Here is a 15,407-nt window from a genome sequence, read left to right as displayed (position 1 = left end):
TTTATTTTGACCAGAGTAACATTTTTTAGATACAAAAATAACCAACTGACTTCTAACGTGAATATAGTCTGTTTAAATATTTCCCTTTTGACTTAATGGAAAAAACAACCTTACAATCAATCTTACTTACTATTTTTAACCAATCAATCCTTTCAATATAAATTTATAAGACAGTATGGTCTAAAATAATCTCTTAATTGATCGGGGAAATTCAGGTGTTGCCAGAGACAAAACAAATACAGAAAATAATTCGAAAAGTGTGTAAAAAAAAACGAAAAAAAAAAAAGTGTATGAATAAAAAATAATAGGAACTGTAACATTTTTGAATACTATAAATTTGTGGTTGTTTAAATTTCACAGTTTCATATAATTATTATTATTTTATTTATTCATTTATTTTTAAAATGTTTAAGGATGTGTGTTTAAAGTTTAAGAGGCCTTTTCATACATTAAAGGAGAGTAATTAAATAGTTTTCAGTCATTTACAGTTATTCTCATTAAAGATGAATGGCGGGTGTAGTACACAGTTACTTCCTGTAGGTGGCAGCAACACGCCGGATGTCGATTACCTGCTGATTCATTTAACACACGAAGAAGAGCAACATGCTAGAAACAGCTGTGAATACAGAGAAAGGATAGCTAGCTTAAAGTCTTTGACACTAACTGTGTCTTATCTATAAAAACATAAATGTAATGTTTGTGGTTATAGTCGGCGGAAGACTAGAACAGTATGAGTGACACACTGGTGTAACTGAGCTACAAGGTTTCTGCGCTGAGCGGCTAATCAGACTTAGCCGTTAGCTTATTAGCCTGCCAGTCATCTAGCTAGCTGGTCCGTAGCTAGCTGTCACACCGGGTTGTTTTGTTCTTTGTAGAAGTGTCCGTCTCTTTTTTAACACATGAGTGTGTCTTTGGTCGTTATCCGTCTGGAATTAGCCGACCAGTCTCCTTCTCCACAAGGTTTCCAGTACTGTGCAGGTGAGCTAACTTTCTCGTAATGTCAACGTTATAAAACGCTGCTTTTGTGTCGAGTTAGCCGGGAAGCTAACCAGCTGTGATGTCAGTCTGTCAGGGCTGAAGCGCCTTCTGTCTGCTAGCTAGCTCACTTTAAGCATGACTACACATTATTTATGGCATTAACCCAACTACTGCTAATGTAAATGATGTGTGTCGGTGTTGTTGAGGTGCTCTGAGGTCCAGTTTGACTCTGTGGCCTGTCTGTTGTCATCTCCAGTGGAAGACATGTCAGATGAGGAGCTGCAGGAGAAAGCTCTGGGTGTAGCCAAACACACTCTGAGTGGAAAGACGGATCTGGAGAGAGCTACTGTCCTGCACCAGCACATTGGCAGCAGAGCCATGGGGGACATGGTGATAGAAACGTTTGAGCCGGGCCCAGGTGAGGACATGCCCAGGAGAGACACAAAAACTGGTTCTTCATGGTATCAAGCACAGTGCATGATCAGATTAGAGTCTGTCGAGCTCTTAAAAGATAACACTGCCAGAACTGTGCTCTTCTTATTGTCAACAAAGCCCATAAAAGCCTTTCTTGATATAGATTATGCAGGAATTCTGCATTCAAATGTATGAACACGTCTAGACTTGTGTTTATATTTTGTGCAGTTCTACTTGTATTGTTCCAAATGTGTCCAACAATGTTAAAGCCCAGATAAATCCACGTTTGTACAAGGTGTTTCATTTGGTTGCACGTCACTACCTCTGGGATGGAGAACATGGCGAATGAGATTAAACTTTACATGACTAAAACTTACTTCTGTGAACATTTGTGCCTCAGTCGCATCAGATAAATCCTTGTTTTCTTTGTTTAAATGTGTATTCACCACATCTGTGCTTCTTTGTCCCGGATTATTTTACTGTAAACACTCAGCAGAGACTCTGGTTCTGGTTCTGGTTCTGGTTCTCTGTCTCCTCTCTGTAATGTTACGTTCATGGAGTAAAGTCCATTTCCCATCCAGCTCCAGTTAACAGTCAACATTACAGAACAGAAACACCCGACAGTGGAGGCCCGCTCCGGATCAACAGGAGTGAAGAGAAATAACCTTTTTAATCCCAGAAGTTAAAAGTTAATCTCAGAGCTCTCCTCCTGTCAGTATCAGAACAGAACCTGATGTGACTCCAGCTGTTTATTCCTCCAAAAGGACCGGCTCTCCACCCGACTGGAGCCGGTTCTGAGCACTGGCTGTGCCCCACATAAAGCCGGTCCCAACACAAAACACTAAAGTCTTTTGTTTTGTTCTGATAGAGAGCCCCCTAGTGGCAGAAATTCAATATTGTGTCTCAAATAATGTTTGTAGATTTTAAACTGCTGCACTTTGACTCCAGATAAAGGAGGAGGTGAAGACCCAGAGCAGAACACAGAACCTCAGGCAGCAAAGACTGACGCAGACAGTCCGGACGGCACCGAGGCGTCACCGGACAGCGGTGAGGCGAAAGGCGCTGCTCCTGACTCGCCCTCCAAGCAGCTCCCAGAGCAGATCTCCTTCTTCAGCGGGAACCCTTCAGTGGAGATCATCCACGGCATCATGCACCTTTACAAGACCAAGTAAGTCGATCTGAGGGGTTTATTAATCAGGTTATCTGCTGTTATGTTTGTTTATTTATTTGTTTGTTTATTTTTCTGCAGTAAAATGACGTCACTGACTGAAGACGTGCGACGCAGCGCGATGGTTTGCATCCTGACGGTCCCGGCGACCATGACCAGCCACGACCTCATGAAGCTACTGGCACCGTTTAATGACGTCATGGAGCACATGAAGATCATCCGGGACTCGACCCCGAACCAGTACATGGTTCTGATTAAGTTCTGTACACAGGTGAGATCTCAGCATGATCATGGTTGGAGTTTTTACCCGTGAGAGAAAGTCAGGTAGTTAGTTTGCAGCTTTAGACTTTGTAGTCTTTGTCGAAGCATTTTCATCTCCATATTTCTGACTTAAAGCTGTTTTTTTTTTTCTCCTCTGTCTTCCTTCAGGCAGACGCAGACAGTTTTTACACGGCGTGTAACGGCCGCCAGTTCAACTCCATAGAGGAGGCGGTGTGCCAGCTGGTCTACGTTGAGCGAGCGGAGGTTATTAAGTCTGAAGAGGTAAATTCAATTGAGGGAGAGTCTCGTTTACAGTGACGCTGGGCATGAACAGAGACATCAAGCAAACATACAAACAGCAAATGATATCGGTGTGTTTACAGTTCTTTAGGAGCACAACTGCACTCTGTGACCAACATGTAATAAAGTGAATATCGACTTCATTACCATCGTCTTTATATCTCAGCTGCTGTCAACTCTAAAGCCGTCACTGACACTGACCTGGTTGTTGAGGGAAATCATTGTAGTGTTTGACTTTGAGCTGAAATAACAGTGTTTCCTTTCTCTCTAACCTTCTCCTCTTCCTCCCCCTCCTCTTCTTCCTCCTTCTCCTCTTCTTCCTCCTCCTCCTCCTCTTCCTCCCCCTCCTCTTCCTCCTCCTCCTCCCTCCTCCTCCTCCTCCTCCTCTTCCTCCCCCTCCTCTTCCTCCTCCTCCTCCTCGTCCTCCTCCTCCTCCTCTCCCCCTCCTCTTCTTCCTCGTCCTCCTCCTCCTCCCCCTCCTCTTCCTCCCCTCCTCTTCTTCCTCCTCCTCCTTTTCCTCCTCCCTCCCCCTCCTCTTCTTCCTCGTCCTCCTCCCCCTCCTCTTCTTCCTCCTCCCCCTCCTCTTCTTCCTCCTCCTCCTCCTCTTCTTCCTCCTCCTCTTCTTCCTCCTCCTCCTCCCCCTCCTCTTCTTCCTCCTCCTCCTCGTCCTCCTCCTCCTCCCCCTCCTCTCCTTCTTCGTCCTCCTCCTCCTCCCCCCACTTCTTCTTCCTCCTCCTCGTCCTCCTCTTCCTCCCCCTCCTCTGCTTCCTCCTCCTCCTCCCCCTCTTCTTCCTCGTCCTCCTCCCTCCTCCCCTCCTCTTCTTCCTCCCCCTCCTCGTCCTCCTCTTCCCTCCCCCTACTCTTCTTCCTCCTCTTCTTCCTCCTCTTCTTCCTCCTCCTCCTCCTCCCCCTCCTCTTCCTCCCCCTCCTCTTCTTCCTCCTCCTCCTCGTCCTCCTCTTCCTCCCCCTACTCTTCTTTCTCCTCCTTCTCCTCCCCCCACTTCTTCTTCCTCCTCCTCCCCCTCCTCTTCTTCCTCCTCCTCCCCTCCTCTTCTTCCTCCTCTTCTTCCTCCTCCTCCTCTTCCTCCTCCTCCCTCCTCCTCCTCTTTCTTCCTCCTCTTCTTCCTCCTCCTCCTCTTCCTCCTCCTCCTCCTCCTCCTCCTCTTCTTCCTCCTCGTCCTCCTCCTCTCCTCCCCTCCTCTTCTTCCTCCTCTTCTTCCTCCTCCTCCCTCCTCCTCTTCTTCCTCCTCCTCCCCCCTCCTCTTCTTCCTCCTCTTCTTCCTCCTCCCCTCCTCTTCTTCCTCCTCCTCCCCCCCTCCTCTTCTTCCTCCTCTTCTTCCTCCTCCCCTCCTCTTCTTTCCTTCCTCCTCCCCCCCCCTCCTCTTCTTCCTCCTCTTCTTCCTCCTCCCCCTCCTCCCTCCTCTTCTTCTTCCTCTTCTTCTTCTTCTTCTTAGCCCCCTCCTCCTTCTTCCCTCCTCCCCCTCCTCCTCCTCCTCCTCCTCCTCCCTCCTCCTCCTCCTCCTCCTCCTCCTCAGGGAGCCAGTCTGCCTGTGATGGAGCTGACCGAGCTGCCAAAGTGCACCGTGTGCCTGGAGAGGATGGACGAGTCGGTAAACGGCATCCTCACCACTCTCTGCAACCACAGCTTCCACAGCCAGTGTCTCCAGCGGTGGGAAGACGCCTCGTGAGTTCACACACACACACACACACACACACACACACACACACACACACACACACACACACTGCACTGTGTTTCCTACAGGATGTTATATATCGTGGCTCCTCCTCTCACATTCTCTCCCAGTTTTTTATATTTGCGACTGACACTATTCAGATTTTTAAAATTACACACAAACTCATTTCTGACCTTTTTGTATCAGGGTTGTGAATAAAAATCTGTTCCTTCATCCTGTTTTGGATTCAACTTTGTCCGTGTGACTCCTGCTGCACGTGTGCAACACTCATGAGATTTAGTTTAAATGTAGAACTGACGAACAGCCGTGTAAATAAAGGAACTTTCTCTCCCATCACCTGCTCTCTCACCTGATTCTTCCTCGTCCACTGGTTATTTCTGCGGGCTTCACGTCATGTGTTGTTTGTTTTTGTGCTCTTTACATCCATTATTCTGTGTTCACAAAGGACCACTGCACACACACACACACACACACACACACACGTGTCACAATAGATGAATATGTGCTCTGTTTCCAGGTGTCCTGTGTGTCGGTACTGTCAAACACCAGAACCGGTGGAGGAGAACAAGTGCTTTGAGTGCGGCGTGCAGGAGGTAAATGTTCTCCACTGCTGCCGGATCGTCTCTTTATTCTCTTCAGCCTTTTTTTGTGTTGAAGCTTTTTCCTCTCTCCTCCGTAGAACCTGTGGATTTGTTTGATCTGCGGCCACATCGGTTGTGGTCGCTACGTTAGCCGGCATGCCTACAAGCACTTTGAGGAAACACAGCATACTTACGCTATGCAGCTCACCAACCACCGAGTCTGGGACTACGCAGGAGGTACTCCACTTGTTAGTCTGTGTGTGTGTGTGTGTGTTGATAGCTGAGGATGGTGATTGAATCCTTTCTAAGAATTTGTGAAGCTGCTTTAGTCCATTTTAGCCACTAGAGGGCAGAAGAATCCCATAAAAGTTGAGTCATCTGGTTTAATTGTAACTCTCTGGTGACAGCCTCCTAATTATGTTTTTTTGATTACTATTATTAGTTTCTTTTTTAAACGGTGAAGATCGTTGAGAACAAGCTGCGTTGCTCTGATCACAACACATAAAAACAGCTCGTATAAAGCGATAGAGATTAGACACCTGCTCTCACATCAGTCACAGTCACGCTCGCACACATTCACGCTGGTCAGTGTCTGATCATCAAACCAGATGTCGGTGTTTTTTATGTTTCTCTAACCGAGCGGTCCGTGTTGACGTTTGTGTTTGTAGATAACTACGTTCATCGGCTGGTGGCCAGTAAGACGGACGGGAAGATGGTGCAGTACGAGTGTGAGGGCGACACCTGCCACGCCGAGAAGATCGACGCACTTCAACTAGAGGTAGGCGCCTCCTGCTCGCTGTTTTATCTGCTTGACAAACACAGAAATGTTCTGACGGATTCTGCTCCTCTGCAGTACTCGTACCTGCTGACGAGTCAGCTGGAGTCCCAGAGGATTTACTGGGAGAACAAGATCGTCCACCTGGAGAAGGAGACGGCCGAGGAGGTGCGACGCCGCATTCAGCACAGACGTTAATCGTGTTTTCTCTCTGACGCCGTCTTATTCCGATCGTTCTGTGCACGTAAATCTTTCAGATAAACAACATGAAGGCCAAGTTTAAGGAGACTCTGGAGCGCTGCGATAACTTGGAGCGACGCTTCGGAGACATGAGCAAAGAGAAGCAGGTCATGGAGAAGAAGTAGGTGAAGCATCAGTTGTTTTTGTGGCGTCACGGCGTACGTTTGGTTCGAGAGATCATTTCGTCTGAGTTGCGTTTCAGTGTTTTTGGATGCAGCGTCTGTCCTGAGCTGCCATAAAAGTCGGGATGCTGCTTAAAACATGAATAAAAACACTGCAGTCACTTTAATGCAAACTGTGTTTACTGACAGCAGTTTTATTAAGTGTTCCTGAGCCCCGGTGGTAATATTCTTTATGTATACAATCATGTGAATATCGTCTCATCCTTCCACCAATCATGATACTATCAGAATATCGGACCTGTTCAGAACTGATGTGTGATTATGATTCACATAACTTGAGGTCGTACTTCTTTTTAAATCAGTCTGGGCGCACGTGAAACAACAGGTCTTGTTATTCCTAGCAGAGAGTTTGACGGGTCGGAACAGGAAACACACAAGTCATAAATAAAAAACCATAAATCATGTGTGTGAGTTCCTGAGCTGTGGTTTCATGCATGCCTGCTTGTATTTCCACTACAGATCCACCTGTGACTTTCCAACGATGTCTGAAGGAAGATTTCTGTGAGCAAATCAAACTAAAGTTGTACTGAGCTGTAGTTTTAGTTTGACCCGTCCGTGCTCTGCTGTGTTCAGGTGCGCTCAGCTGAGCAGTCGAGTGGTGAAGCTGAGCCAGGAGCTGAAGGAGGAGCAGGAGATGAACCGCTGCCTGAGAGCCAATCAGGTTCAGCTGCAGTCTCAGCTGGCCGAGGAGGAGCGCAAAGGAAAAGAGAGCGGTGAGTTTAACTTTAAAGGTGGGGTTCCTGCCGCGGCACACGATGGAACGCGCTGCTAGATAAACATTCATCATGGAGGAAGTCGGAGTGTTTTTATGGTTCTGCACTGATAACAGTTGTGTCTCTGTGTGTCCGTCTGTTCCACGAGTCTCATTAGCTCATCTGCTGCTGCGTCTAAATAAACGTAACGACCTCGATATCAAATACACACAAAGTAAATGTCAGACTAAAGAATCCAGAGGAACAGGAACACGTCCGGGACAGGATTTCACAGCTCTTGTTTCATATTCATGTTTGCCTGAAGCTATTTTCTTGTTTGGGGGCCGTCAGTCAGCGAGCACTTCCTCATTCAAATGGAAATATTTGCAAATGATAAACAAATATTCCACTACAGAGCTGCGGTCACGTCCAACACAGGTGGACAGGAGCTGCTCAGGAGGAGGTGAAGATGTGTGTGAGGGATAGAAGTGTTGGAGAGAATGTCAGTGAAGTGAAGTTAACGAGCCCTCCTGCACTTCAGTCACAGTTTCCCCTGAGGGCAACGTAAATGTCAGGTTGGAGGTCCGAGCGCAGACTCTCCGTCTACAGTTTAGACATACCTGTATTTTTCCTTCAGCGCTCAGCTCCCAGGATGAGGACTGTTTAAACAAGCATCCCCCCGCTGTGTGTGTGTGTGTGTGTGTGTGTGCTCTCTGTTTGTGTTTATGTGGAGGCAACACACACACTCCATGTGCCATTTCACTTGTTTTGATGAGAGCAGTTTGAACGTTTAATCCACAGCCAGCCGGCGTATTCTTTCCTGCTGGAGTCGATTTCATTCAAGCACTTTAATTACCGCAATTTTCCTGCTGACGTGCAGTTAGCGTGACCGAGTGTGTTTGTTTTAAGTGACTTCAGTCAGAGTTTAGCTGACTGATGTTAAGGTTACACTCGGGCCTGTGACTCAGGCTGAATCAACACTGATGTTTCTGTTGAGTTGCTCTGTAAAGATTTCTAACTTCAGCCTGAAAAAGACACGTGGAACACAGCGGACATTTTCCCAACAGTGCAGCGAGTGGATGAATTCAACCAGGCAGACTTTTCTTGGCAGTGAACGATCGTGGACTCTTGAAGCGGCTGCTGATGTTGAGATTCATGTTGGAAAAATACCGACAAAATAAAACACAACATGAACTTGATAAAGGCTGAAAGCTAAATGCCAGTTAAAAGCTTTACCATGATAACTCCTGCGTTCTGTTACCCATAGTTTAGTTTGCCAGGAAAAGATTTAGTACATCATGATATGTAGTTTGTGAAATACAGCGTGTCAAAACTACCAGGATGTCCCACTACATGCAGTATCAAGCCAGCGTGCTTTTCTTTGCTTTGCTGTTCTGACCCACAATCCTTTGCGCTGTGGAAGATTCGTCACGGTGTGTCACACAAATGTAAACAACACAAACACCCAACGGCTCACTGACAGATGTTAGTGTAACGTCTACATCATGTGTGCTGGTGACGGCTGTGACAGATGGAGCAGCAGGAGGGTCAAAGTTCAAAGTGCACCGTGATGACAAAGTGTCCAGCTGTACGTATCCTGTACGTAACAGTCCGTTCTGTAGGTAGAAAGACAACGTATGTGATTCTAAACGCACCTCGTGTCTTAGTCTTGGCTGCTAGCTCTTTAGCATTTGCACATTTGCACAGATGATGTCGCTGGAGGAAAAGTCAGAGGATGAACCGAGTTATTGGAATTCATCCTGTGAGCAACATGAATGTCTCTAAAATCTGTAGAATACATTTTGATTTCTTGTTATTTCTGTTGAGTCATCTGTAGGTTTCCTCCCTCTTCTCGCCACCTCTCTAATGTTTACAGGTGTTCATGTTTGTTTAAGTCTCTCTTGGATCGACAGGAAGTTCACACAGCTGTGTGTTGACCTCAACACTGAGGCCGGTACACTTCCATCCTATATCATGACACACAGTAAAGAGACCAGCCGCTGAGCACAGTGGAGCATTCAGCAGCTACAGAGCCAGAGACTTCATCCAGGAGCTCCAGCTGCAGCAGTCGCTGCCAATTTAGATTGTTAAAGTAATTTTTCATTCAATTTAATCTCCGAAATGTAGAGATATCCTGTTTTTCTCTGTATTACATCACATCAAACCGAATATCTTTGGATTTACGACGGATCAAACAACACATTAAAAGACTTTGTCACATTATTTTCTGACATTTACGACACTAAATGATTAGATTAATCAATAATAGAGCTTAAAGAGTGACTGACACCAGTACGACCACGTTACAAAGATCCCTACATACACTTTAAAGCTAAATATGTTAATGTTGCGTTCACTGCTTGTTTCTCGTTAACTTGCCGGTTATTTTATTTAAGAATCGATGTGATGTAACCCGGGTAAGTTTTATTTATGTTACTTTTAGTTCGCTGACTTCTTTCTTCACTCTCTGATATCTCGTCACACGTTTACCTGCAAGTTATGTCCGGTGACCAAATGAAAAACACGGTTACCTCGAGTAAAATTAAAGAGTCTCTGGGATTGAACAATGTTCGAAACATTTATGATGGAGTAAGCACACGATTCAACAAAACAAACAACAAAGGTCTAATTGTTTTTTGACATTTTAATGCAGAAATTCTAATTTTTACATTCTGGTGTTTTCCTGCAGGCGATCTGAAGGACGTGGCGATCGGAGAGCTGCAGGAGCAGCTGAGAGACGTCATGTTTTATCTGGAGACGCAGCAGCAGATCGAACACCTTCCTCCGGAGGCTCGCAGTGAGATCCAGGAGGGACAGATCAACATCGGAGCCAGCCCGTCAGACGGCGCTCTGGGCTCGGCAGGAGCCGGCCCCTCCTCGGGCCGGGGCAGGAGAGGCCGGGGCAGGAAGAGGAAGTAGGCAGCTGTTTAAAATCTGCTGGAACATGCCAGAAACTGTCGCTGCCTCTCAGCGTGGACACATGTTGATGGCTGTCTGCATCAGAAAGCACTGTGAGGAGAAGCGAAGATGTTCAGCTGCACAGTTTTCACACCTTAACTTAATGTAGCTTCCACGAGAAGAGGCGTGGAAACATGCTCAGTCATTAAAGACACGACAAGCTTTTCATCTGTGTGATGTAAATCTACTCTGCTAAACCCCAAATCTGACAAGAGTTTCTATTCTGCTCAAAATGTGTTTTATTTGATCAAGATTATGTTTATTCGTGCCCCGTTGTTAGTTCTTCTTCTCAAAGTGTTTATGATTGGTTGAATGTTAAGATCAGTTTCCTTGCCGTGTTTGATCTGAGTGAAGAGAAGCTGCTAGATGAATGTTTGATATCCTGTTTTCAAGAATCCTTTTTAAACCTTTGTTCTGTTTTATTCTTAAGTAAAATGCTGAAATGTTGTTTTTTGTTTAAGGGGTTATTTCTTGGTAGTGAGAGACACTTTTCTCCGGCCGAGGTGAAGGTGAAACGCTGAATCAACATGTTGTTTTATCTGAGAGGTGTTGGCAAGTTAGAGACCACTGACAGGAAGCCGTCGGGGGAGAAACAGGAAGTGTCTTTACCCTCGATCAGCGAGGTCAGCGAGTCGCAGCCGGGGGGGCGAGAACCACAGTGTGAGGACGTCGTTGAGAGGATTATTGAATAACTCGGATAAAAAAAAAAATAATAGAAATATCACATTTGCATTCAGGATGAAAATAAACACAATTTGGTTTGCAAATAGAGGCGGAACTTCAGTTTATCTACAGTCACAGTAACCAATCAGGAATCAGCTGTGACGCCTGCAGAAGTCCACACATCCTCTCCTCCAGTAGAAGTTCAGACTCTGGTAAAAAGTACTGATTCAACTCCTTTACTCCAGTTAAAGTAATAGATTACAGGCTCTGACATACTCAGAGTATCAGAGTAAAAAGTCTCCCTCTGAAGGACATTTGTGGTCAAAGCTGACTGAAGCTCACGTCATATTAATAGAATTCAAACACTATTAAAGTTAAAGGTAGAGTCAGTAGGATTTGTCCTACTGAACCGGAGGTTCAAAGTAAGGAGGCGATTTACAGCTGAACCATCTTTATTTAAGTGTCTCTTTTACTGAACTAAGATGAGCTTAATCGCCTCGTTAACTCACCATAAAACATCGACATAAACTAAATCAAACTCACCAAAAACAGTCTTGGTTTGGTCCGAATGAATCCTCAGTTCACAAAGTAAGATGTGTAAATATTCCAGCTCTACGCATCGTAGTCTTGGTCAGAGCTGCTGTAAATCGCCTCCTTACTTTGAACCCTGGTCTTTAAACTGACCTCCATCACAGCGCAATTAGAAGCCCATATCAGAGTAACAAGTCTCCCTCTTAAGGACATTTGTGGTCAAAGCTAACTAAAGCTCACTTCATGTTAATATAATTCAAAGACTATTAAAGTTAAAGGTTGAATCAGTAGGATATGTCCCAGCTGTTCCTGAACGCACCACAAAGACAGTTGTTGAGTTTCATTCCCAGGACGTCAAATAGACACATGTTGGGTTGGTAAAGCGTCCCGAGCAGCAACAAAGAGAGAAAATCAGAAACTCTCTGCAGATACGAGACACTAACACGCCTTTTCTCCACATTCCAGTCTCCCTCTCTGTCTGTTTACGGCTTCTTACATCTTTGTTTCATCTCGCAAACTAAAGTAAGGAGGAGGAGAAAGTTCTGATATTTGTGTTCAGATGTCGAGAGGAGAAGTCAGAAGTTGTAGATGAGTACTCAAGTAAAGTACAGATACCTGAAAAAACTTAAGTACAATAAAGTGTTCGTATTTTTCCTACTGTGGACAAAACAATCAGTTAATTGAGTAAAATAATCTGCAGATAAATCAATTATAAGTAGATTCTTTGGTTGCACGCCAAGTTATTATAATTAAATCAGCTCTGTAGATTTTAATCCGTCAGTAAAAACACTGCTGCACAAGAACTTCTGGTTTTGATACTTAAAGAACATTTTGCTGCTCAGACTTTTACTGCTTTTTGCAGCTTTTTCACAGCTCGCTGCTTTCACTTCCTTAAAGGACCTGAAATAATTCTCCCACCACGACCGAGCCCCAGGGAGGTGAACCGCCCGTCATGGTCGTGTTTTCTGTTTTCCCACCTTTCGCATGTTGAAGATGTGAACCTGCAGACGTCCGTCCTGTGTACAAAGCAACCGATCACAACACATCGTATTGTGAAAACACCGGAGTGATCTATGACCTGACGGGCAACGACCCTGGAACACAATGTCAGCATGTAGGACGTGATGAGGCGGATTCACTCGCTCCTCTGAAGTATCTGGTCTTTGTGCGTTTTGGGGGATTGTTGGAGCCTAAACTTCCAGATTTAAAGGCGGTTTGTCTGAAAACAAGTATAGTTTTTAGACGTTTCCTTCCTTTTTTCTATTAAACTGCAGGAGCGAGTGAAAACTACCAAAAATGTTGCAATAGGTTTTTATATATTGGCTGTTTATTAGTATTGGTGAGATTGTAGCTGAGGCATAGCGCCCATCGTATGAAGGCAAATAGCTTTCAATGACTTATCTCAACGTCTTTAGCTTTAGATGGACCTGAAACACCTTAATGAGGAGCTGTGGTGTGTTTTTATCAAACATCTGGCTTATGAGACCCTCAACAGGTGGACAAAGTAGATTATGAAGTGTTAAAATGTTGAACTATTCATTTAACAAAGAGGAGTCAGCAGAGAGCAGCGGTCACGTCACCTGTTTGTTGTCTCAGCACGCTACAACACGAGCTACGACAATGGAAAAGGATGTGGCCTGTGTGTGTGTTACTGTCAGGGCTGCAGATAAAGATAATAATCATCAATTATTAAAGGTTCTCTGTTGAACTTCTGCTCCGTGCTGGTAGCCGCTCAACGTTAGCCGCTGTTGCTCTCTGTTAGCAGCGCTGGAGAACGAGCATCAAGTCACACGTCCTTCAGACCGTCGCAAAAAGTCCTTCACAATGAAATCCAGAGAGAAATCCACAGACCAGCAGCGTTTAAACGAGAGTCACACTACAGTCCGCTCACAGCTGGCCAATAAAAGAGTGATAATGTTTAAAGTACTATAAGTTGTTACATCGAGCCTCTTTAATCTGTTCATTATTTTCACAATGAATCATTCAGTCTCAGAAGTGTCAAAGATTTGCTTCTTTTGTCCAAAACCTGAAGATTTCTCATGTGTCGTCATGAATGACAAAGAAAAGCTGAAACTGAAACTATTAATCGATTATTAAAGTACTCTGCAACTTATTTTCTTTTCGATTGGCGACTTGATTAATTGACCAATCGTTCGACTTTGTTGACCTGAACTCGAATCATCGTGTCAGTCCACACAGAGAGAAGTTACTCTGAATGCATTCTATGTTTTTTCTCCTCCGGCATCAATACATTGTCGTGGGGTGAGAAGTGAAACAGCTGAATGACTCGAGCACCGCGGGAAACCGCTGTGCTCCGTCACACCAGAATAAAAATAAGTATCATCATCTGCAGCATCAGAGAGCAGCTTTCATTGTTAGTGTTGAGGTCCGGCCGGCTGCTGCAGTAACAGGAGGACGCTGTCTCGAGTGACTAATCCGTCCTTCCTCCTGCAACATTAACAGTTTACTCGCAGCAGCTTGTTGGAAGTAAACTGTGTACAGAGGCTGCAGTGACGGATGAGTCGAGCTCTGACTTCTTTCTGACAACGTCTTTATATTCTGACAGCTTCCTTTTCACACCATCGATATACAGAAACTCCCACACTCGAGCTGTTCCTGTCGAGCACTTCTTATCTACAAACTGTGATCAGGTGTTATGACTCAACATCAACTGTGAGGTCACCGAGTCGAGTAGATTTCTGTTTAGTCGTGTTTATTATGAGGTTTTATGACCATTTTTATCTTGTATAGAATTAATGGCACTGGCGGAGGAAGTTTTTAGATGTTTTACTTCAGTAAAAGTTGTTATATGACAGTGAAAATTAGAAATAAAATGCACATGCTAGCCAGAGCTTTACGACAGAGGACAGTACCGCTTTTGTCCACAGGGGGCGCCAGAATCAACAAAGCATGAATGTTCTTTGTAGCAGCTTTAAGTTAAAAAAAATTATCAGCATCAAAATATACTCAAAGTTCCAAAAGTTGATGCAGAATGGCCTAAATTATATTATATGTTGCATAAATGTATTTTATGATTATTGATGTGTGATGTGTTTATCACTTTAAAGGTGCAGTTTGTAAGAAATTGCTAGAATTTTAGTTTAAAACTGTTAAAGAATTAATGAAAAATGCTGAGATGTCTATTGAAGTTAGCATGCTAACCAGTTAGCCACGGCCCGTCCTGTCTCATGATCGCAGTTTCAGCTGAATAGTCTAACGAAACTTTTCCTCATGAAACAACTGTCCACCATCTTAATTTAAGTGTCTCTTTTACTGAATTAAAGTGAGCTTAATCGCCTCGTTAACTCATCGTAAAACATGGACATGAACTAAACCAAACTCACCAAAAACAGTCTTGGTTTGGTCGTAATGAATCCTCAGTTCACAAAGTAAGATGTGAAAATATTCCAGCTCTACGCGTCGGTTTGGTCTGCCGTGTCTTCTCGTCTCTGTAGTCACAGTCCTGGTCAGAGCTGCTGTAAATCGCCTCCTTACTTTGAACCCCGACCTTCAAACTGACCTCCATCACAGCACAATTAGAAGCCTATCAGCTACCACGGCCTCTTAGCTCCACGGCTAACTTAGCTACTTGCTAACGGAAGGTAGTTACTACAACCAAAGAGCATCATTTAGTAGTTATGCTGCAGTTTTGGAGCTAGCTTCAAATTCATCTTCATATAATGCTTGTTGGCTTTATCCATAAAAAAAACGTGTTTTCTCAATTAATTATATTTGGTATTAATATTCTGAATCTGAAAATGATCCAGTCACTCAGCCTATCAAATAAATCTAATAAAAAGTACAAAGTTTGCCTCCAGAATGTAGCGGAAAAGGAGTCTAGAGCGGTAAAGTACCTAAATAAAGGAGTTACATTCCTCCAGTGTTTAGTCATAATTAAATGACAATGCAAACGTGTTCCACACCTCTTGGTTTTCTATTTATATCCGATGTTTGACCTTTAAAGTCT

General features: G+C 44.4%; 1 protein-coding gene across 1 annotated transcript; it reads left to right on the top strand.

Moving 5' to 3' along the window:
- Nucleotides 1–565: 565 nt before the first annotated feature.
- On the top strand, nt 566–10,694 carry brap (BRCA1 associated protein). Its single transcript, XM_030436587.1, has 13 exons — nt 566–978; nt 1,235–1,396; nt 2,341–2,560; nt 2,642–2,831; nt 2,990–3,103; nt 4,657–4,805; nt 5,336–5,411; nt 5,498–5,636; nt 6,068–6,177; nt 6,253–6,342; nt 6,432–6,535; nt 7,170–7,309; nt 9,978–10,694. The coding sequence occupies exons 1-13, from the start codon at nt 900–902 to the stop codon at nt 10,205–10,207; spliced, it is 1,803 nt and encodes a 600-aa protein (XP_030292447.1). The 5' UTR covers nt 566–899; the 3' UTR covers nt 10,208–10,694.
- The last annotated feature ends 4,713 nt before the right edge of the window (nt 10,695–15,407 follow it).

This window comes from Sparus aurata, chromosome 12 (genome assembly GCF_900880675.1).
Source record: "Sparus aurata chromosome 12, fSpaAur1.1, whole genome shotgun sequence".
Lineage (NCBI taxonomy): Eukaryota > Metazoa > Chordata > Actinopteri > Spariformes > Sparidae > Sparus > Sparus aurata.
Note: the sequence above shows the minus strand (reverse complement) of the source record. Positions and strands in the feature narration are given on the sequence as shown.

Bases quoted from the DNA above. Each gene is read 5' to 3' on its own strand.
- brap (XM_030436587.1), top strand. From the start codon at position 900: ATGAGTGTGTCTTTGGTCGTTATCCGTCTGGAATTAGCCGACCAGTCT. The intron at 5,412-5,497 runs GTAAATGTTCTC...TCTCCTCCGTAG, and splicing joins TTGAGTGCGGCGTGCAGGAG to AACCTGTGGATTTGTTTGAT. The intron at 5,637-6,067 runs GTACTCCACTTG...TTGTGTTTGTAG, and splicing joins AGTCTGGGACTACGCAGGAG to ATAACTACGTTCATCGGCTG.